Source organism: Gavialis gangeticus, unplaced genomic scaffold (assembly GCF_001723915.1).
Source record: "Gavialis gangeticus isolate Ggan-Ray unplaced genomic scaffold, GavGan_comp1, whole genome shotgun sequence".
Taxonomy (NCBI): domain Eukaryota; kingdom Metazoa; phylum Chordata; order Crocodylia; family Gavialidae; genus Gavialis; species Gavialis gangeticus.
Window position 1 is genome coordinate 135286599 of NW_017729024.1, and position 7355 is coordinate 135293953.

At 47.4% G+C, this 7355-nt stretch overlaps 1 protein-coding gene across 8 annotated transcripts in view; it reads right to left on the reverse strand.

Moving 5' to 3' along the window:
- Nucleotides 1-7355, reverse strand: part of ERBIN (erbb2 interacting protein) — a 239031-nt gene that overhangs the window by 139785 nt on the left and 91891 nt on the right. For all 8 annotated transcript variants that reach the window (XM_019517772.1, XM_019517773.1, XM_019517776.1 and 5 more), the window contains one exon: nucleotides 5775-5972. In XM_019517772.1, coding sequence (XP_019373317.1) covers nucleotides 5775-5963 — 189 coding nt within the window. In that variant the 5' untranslated portion in view covers nucleotides 5964-5972. The remainder of the gene's footprint in view (nucleotides 1-5774; nucleotides 5973-7355) is intronic.

Below are 7355 nucleotides of genomic sequence, written 5' to 3' on the forward strand. Positions count from 1 at the left end.
ATGGCTTGCCGGCCCACTGTGTGATAAGAAGTTCATGATCTGGCCCCACATTCAAAAAGATTGGACGCTCCTGCCTTACAGGGTGTCCTTGTAATGCTTCCTCTGTCCCCCATGGATCCTCTTACCATGACTGAGTTGAGACAAAAGGACTTGCTTCAGGAGACAAGTATCAGCCATCCACACACAGTCCCATCCCAGCAGAGTTTGTTTCATGATCTTCATCTCAATGCTACTTACATTAGCTGCGGAGCAGATGCTGACATTTGTGCAGTAGTCTTCCTGTCTACTGTGAAGGATCTTCCTGAGGCATCACTGATGGAACCATTCCAGGTGCTTAAGATGGCGTTATGTCACCTACATCTCACACCTGTAGAAGAGCGTGGGGATAATCGCTGCATCATAGATCAGGATCTTAGTTTCCATCTGCAGATCTCAGTTGGCAAAGACATGGCAAAGCAGCTTTCCAAAGGATACACTGGCACAGAAAATCCTGTTCGATTTCTACAACAAGACTGACCGACTGGGAGAGGTGGCTGCCAAGATATGGGAAGTGCTCAACATTTTTCAGGAGTTCTCCACCAATAGTGATTTGTGGCATGGGGGGCAGTTTGTGCTGGGGCAGCCTGATGGAGCACCTTTGTCTTCCCAGTATTAAGGGAGAGTCCCAGGCTATGATTGGCACCTAAAAAAAGGTCAAGGACAGACTGCAGATCAGTCTCAGTGTGCATGAGGATAATAGTCATCACCATACTGAAGGTTGACGATGCCAATCTTGGTAACTTTCGTTTTGTTGTGAAGGCACTGCAGGTTGAAAAGCTGACCAACCCCAATTCTGGGAGGAAGGCAGTCACAGATGAGATTCAAAAATCACAGCAAGATAGACAGAGAAAATGGCTGGGGTGATGATGCATCCTTTCTTGGCACCAGCATGGATGGTAAATGGGTACATCTCTGATCCATTGCAAAGGACTGTAGTGGTTGTCAGTAGCCTGAGAATCCTGATGAACTTCAATGGACAACCAAACCTAGCCAGCACTTTCCATAAGGCTTCACAATTGATGGAGTCAAAGGCCTTGGTTGGATAAATGAATGCCATAAACAGCTTCTGATGTTGTTCTCTACACTGCTCCTGGATCTGTCATGCAAACAAAAATCATGTTGGTGGTACCCCACAATGGCCTAAAGCCACACTGGAATTCTGGAAGGACGTCTTCAGCAAGGGGGACTGTCGCAGTGCACTCAGGTGCCCTGCGCCTGAGAGCAGGGACTGCTCTGGGGAGACCCCTAGTGGCAGAAAGGGGGAGGTTTAGCTGCCAGTTGCCAGGGCTACACAGGTGCTGGTTGCCGGGACAACTGGTAAAACCAGCTGACCAGGAAGGGGCAGGGCTTATCCCTTCTTAAGCCCAGGCAGGAGGCCAGGAAGGCAGTCCCTCTCCAGCAGCCGTGAGAGTAGGGGCTCAGCCCAGACAGCCAGAGGGGAGGACTCTGGCCATGAGAACATCCCCTGGTCACTGCTGAGGTTGGTGGAGCCCTTCTTCCACCACTCCTGCGCTCTCTAGTAGGGAGGAGATTTTTGGTCGACCGGACAGTCTAGTTTTTATGTTGTAGCCCAGGGGCTTTATGTTTTATGTTTACTCTTTTCACCGGAGGACCGGGCGAGGCTGTAGGGGTAGAGAAGGCCTCAGTAGGAGCTCCCCAGTAAGGTGGGGGTGTTCCAAGCACCGCAGGGGCCGCTGCATTTTGGGGGTGTCCTGACCCCAGCCCAGTGTGGGCGATTAATCAGGAAGAGTTCGGTGTAGGGAGAAGCCCCAGTGGGGCGTGAGACCCAGGAAAGGGGTCCAGGGCCAGGTAAGGCCGAGGCCACCTGAGCCCCGAGGGCAAGAAGCGCGAGACAGGCCCCAGTTGGGGCAAAAGCGTGAGCGTGGAGGGACAGGCCCCAGTGGGGCACTGTCTGTACGGGAGAAGCCCCGGGAAGGGGCGGGCGTATTGAGGAGCCCCGGGAAGGGGCATGTACATAGAGGCAAGGCCCCGGGGTGGGCTATGAGAACCCGGGAGGAAGGCCCTAGTGCAGGCAGAGCCCCAGGGAGGGGCGTGCAGGCAAGAAGCCCAGTGAGAGCACAATGTTCAGGGGCAACCGACCCCAGCCCAGTGAAAGGGGCACGGTGGATTTAGGGGCCAGGCATGGCTAAGGCCACCTGAGCCCCAATTGCAAGGAGTACCAGTTTGGGCACTGGCAAGAAGCCCAGAGGGTGCTCGTGTTATGCCCCAGGGCAGGCACACATGAATATGCTATAGAGATGAGCCCCAGGGGAGGGCGATCCTATCGAGGCAGGCGCCCAGAGAGAAGCCCCGAGAGGGCTAGCGAGCAGGGGGGCGCCAGTGAGGGGCGCCAGGTGCGTGACAAGCCCAGGGTGCCAGTGAAGGGCGCCGGGTGCATGACAAGCCCGGGGGCGCCAATCAGGGTGCAGAAAGGAAACTGACCAGACCACTTCATCTGCGAGGCTTGGGCTGCAGTGTAGGGGAGGAAAAGGAGCCGCAGGTAGCGCCCCCTGTCATCGGGGCACAGAAAAATGGGCAGCCTCCCACTGATTACAACCATCTTCTAATCAGCTAAGATCAAGGCGTGGCAGGTGACTTAGCAGGCAGTTGGCCCATTACAGGAGGGCAGAGCCACTCCCAGAAAGGCTTCAATATGGATACTCCTGTCACAGGGACCTTCCTGGCAATGGGCAATATCTTGGTAGTTCCCACACACTGACTAGTTCCCCTTCCTGAAGATGACCACAACGTTGGAATTCTATGAGTCAGGTGGAGTTTCCTTGTTAACCCATATTTTGATGAGAAGTTGGTGAAATTTTTGCGCTAGTGCTGTTCCAGCAGCTTTGAAGACCTTTGCAGAAATGTCATCTGGTCCTGGTGCTTGTTGTTCTTGGTCTGAGTGATGGCACACCAGACTTCCTTGAAGGATGGGGGATCAGCAAGAGATTATATTACTGTGTGTTGAGGGATGGACTTGATGGTGGCAGACAAGACCTCAGGTTCACAGCTGAGTAGAATCTTGAAGTGCTCCTTCTGGCATTGTTTCACGGATACATTACGTGTGAGAAGGGTAGAGCCATCGTTGGTTTGCCAGGCGTCTGGGCCACTGGAACATGGCCCATGAACAGCTTTTATTGCTTGGAAGAAGCTTCTCATGTCCAGCTGGAGTACAACTATCAATTGCTTACAGATTCTATGCAGCAAGAGCAGCTCATATAAAAGGAACTTAAATTTCAAGTCACTTTCTTAAAAAGCAATGTTAGATTTACTACTTAATTTTTTTTTAATATTCAGTGCAACAATTTATTAAGTCTTTGCATTACCTTTAACAGGATATGTGTACTAGGATCCCATGAACAAGTTAAAGCCAGATGAAAAGTCTCAGCGATATGTGCAAAAGGCTTTTTAATCAAAAAGGTATGAAACCAATCAGCCACACGAGAGCAGGAAAATACTTTTTAGGGAGATACAGATAAATGGAATATCAGAAGTTTCAGACCACAAAATATATTTGATAAGATGTCCACTGGTAATATATAAATAGCACTACTAAAAGTTTAAGGGTGGATTCCCAAGGCAGACTTTCAAAGGCACTTAACAGTGAGATTTTTCAAAAGTAGCTTAACACTGCTTCCCCACTTTAGGCCAATGCTTTTAATGAACTATAAACTACTGTCTTTTTCCAGGTAAATCAGAAATTTAACTTCCTCATTAGCTTATGCCACCTGGACTTTCAATGATTAAATGCCATTAATCTATAGAATATAATCAACCTTTCAAAGAAGGTAACAGAGCATTTCACAATGATAACTTTTTCATGTGGTAATGAACACTTCTTACTCACTCACAAGATACTAAGCTCTCTCAAGATAATATGCTTGATAGTAACAACCTACCATGAGTGTTTGTACCTTTAAGAATTCTCTCTGAAACTTCATTATAAAATGACAACATTGTCAGATCTAACCTTTGAAGACAAACTCCAGACTATACACCTAAATTGCCAAACCAACATTCCAGCTCTTCAACTCCAAATCTATCAAATAACTAGAAATACTTTCAAAATAATTTCTGTGGACACGTACAAGAGTAAATATAATGACTTGAAGAAAATGAGCGATTTGTAATAACCTATAATAATGCCTATAATAGCACAAGGCAGTGCTGTGCAGACATACCAGAGCTGGCTTATTCCGAGTTAGTTCAGGAAACTGCATTGCACGGTGTAAATGTATCTAAAGCACATGCTAAGGAAGCAAGGCTAGTTAATGAAGAGAATGCTGCACTAACAGAGCTGCTTCTAGTACCCAAGTAAAAACACCCATCACATTATTACCACTGTGCCTTATAGATATATCTTCAGATTGCAGGTGTATATTAGTGCATTCAGAGAAGAGAATTGAATATAGCATAAGAGATTAAAAGAAACAAAGCAACATAATTGTCTCCAGTATCACATTTAGAAGGTTAAACCAACAAGCTAAATAAAATAAGCATGTCACATGCTAGTGTCCTCATGTAATACTTTTAAAAATACTGACCTGCTGATAAAATAAAGCAATAGGGTTACTATAGAAAATTAACAGAGTTAAGATTAGGGGTGCACTGATAAAGATTTTCTTGCCCAACACTGATGGCCGGTTATTAACAAGCCACATCGGCTGACACCAATCCAATAGTTGATTTACAGGAATGCAGCCCAAGCACCATGGAGAGCAGCATCTGGGTGGTAAGTCTGTGTGGGGAAGGGGCGTTGGGGGAGGAAAGGAGCATGGTGGGGAGGGACACAGATTAAGGCCCTGACAGTGACGGAGGGAGTGGGGCTGGGGCAGGGTCTGCCCAGCCAAGGTAATGGATGCAACCCCAGGGCCAGAAACAGGAAAGAGCTGCAGGCAGCTCATCCAGGGAGCACTGAGGGGTGGGTGGCTCCCTTGCTGCTGCATGCACCCCTGGGGGAGGCATAGGGGGTATGTGCCACACAGATTTGTGTGCAGGGTGAGGGTGGGCTGCCAGTTTGGGGCTGCGCCAGCCTCTTCCTGACAGTAGGCTGGGCCAGGGCTGCACTCAGGGTAAGCAGGAACAGGGCAGGAGGTGGCGGCAGCACTAGAAGGGGTGGCTACAGTGAATTTTGCGGTAGCTATAGCCCACCTCGTAGCCACCCCTCCCAGTGCCACCACCATCCACCCTGCCCCTGGCCTGCCCCAAGCACAGCTGGGGCCCAATCAGAAAGAGGCCTGTACAGCCCCTGGCCCTGAGCCCGCAGTCCATCTTTGCCTCGCACAAATGCGAGGGGCACATGTTCTCTGTGGCTCTTCCAAGACTGCACAGTGGCAGGGAGCTGCCCCCCTCCCTACTCACTGTGGATGAGCCGCCTGTGGGCCCACCCTACTTCTTACCCTAGGGTTGCATCCACCTCCTTGGCTGGGCAGTACCTGCCCCTGTCTGATCCCTCTCTCACCATGAGGGCCTCGATCTCCATGCTCAACACCCCCCACTTTCTGGCCAGACTCTGCTCTCCAAGCTGCTGGGCTGTATTCCTGGTCATACGCATTCTGCGGCTGTGCACATGCATGCAGCATTTATTGGTGACATTAGTAGCTACATTGGCCAAAAAAAGTAGATAGTCAATAATGTTAATTTTCCTTTTATCAGTGCCAAGCTATATGCTACCAACATATCAGTGCACCTCTAGTTAAGATACATCTCACAAAACAAACAATACACTATAAACCTACCTTTGGAAGCTCTTCAATCTGATTAGCATCTAAATAGAGCTCTTCCAAGGTCTTTTCAAAGGTAAAAATCTCCTTAGGCACCTGTTCCAGGCTGCAGTGAGAGTAATCAAGCGTAGTAACAGTTTCTTCTTCCCCACGCAGACAGCGGCATGGCACCAGCCGCACAAACAAGTTCCTCTTTGTCGTCATTTTCAGGCACTGCAAAGGAAAATAGAGGGGTTTATGCATTATAAATTACTTTACCGTTTGAAAAAAATGCTTAATGAATTCAAGTGTTATTAACCCAACAACTTATGTGATGCACTAAAAACAAGAGGGGAAAAAACAATGCTTTCGCTAAAAGCACGGAAAGTGTGTTCAGCACAAAGTTAAATATTTCAAGGGCTGCAGAGTACTGACAAGTTCTACTTAAATCCATGGTTACGGTGGGTGACAAGCAATTCTGAAGAATCAGGCCCTAGATTTTTATATAATCTTTTTCTCCTCTTTAAAAAAAGTTATTAGAATTGTTGCTTTATATTGTGAAGTTTCACTATAAAAGGGGCATTACATTTCAGTTACCAGAAAACATAACAATGGAGTTTGAAAATTTAAATTACATTTAAAAGCAGAAGGTAGCATGGCAGAACAGCAGTTAAGATCAATTTATAGAAACCATGTTATGACACCACCTCAACAAAAAAAATGAGCTTTTTAGAAATAAGGTTTAAAAGGTACTTAATCACAGAAAGCTCAAGAAAATTCTACATTTCCATCTACAGTCTGGAAAACTTTTATATATAAATACCTGTGAACTTCTCATGCTCCCTGAAAAACATTCTATGCTAAAAAATTTTATTGGAAAAGACGGAACCCACTTTTTTGGAAGCACAAAAAGTAGCTGAATTCAATGACCCAACTTAATGGACTTGTAGTTAGGGATACACTGATAAAGATTTTTTGGGCTGATGCCAATGGCCGATTATTAACGAGCTGGAATACTTTGTCCAGTTTTGGGCCCCCCACTTCAGGAGGAATGTGGAAAAGCATGGGAGAGTCCAGAGAAGAGCCACTTATATGATCCAATGCCTGGAGGGCAGGCTATAGGAGGAGAGGCTGAGGGATTTGAGACTCTTCAGTCCGGAAAAAAGAAGGCTCAGGGGTGACTTGGTAGCAGCCTACAATTATATAAGAGTGTTACATCAGGACCTGGGAGAACAGCTGTTCACCAGAGCTCGCCAAGGGATAACAAGGTCTCACGGCCACAAACTCCAGGAAGGCTGATTTAGACTAGACACAAGGAAAAAGTTCTTTACAGTGCATGTGTCCAGGGTCTGGAACAGACTCCACCCAGAGGTGGTACAAGCACCTATTTTAGCCACTTTCAAAAAACTTCTGGATATTTTTCTTGCTGGGATCAAGTGATCCCAGCAAGACTTCCTACCTATGGCGGGGAGGCTCGACTTGATCTCACAAGGACCCTTCCAGCCCCTAATGTCTATGAAATCTATGAAATATTGGTGGATACCGATCCGATTGCTGATATGCAAGCCTGGCAATTTGGAGAGCAGCATGCAGCTAATAAGTCTGTTGGGGGGGGGG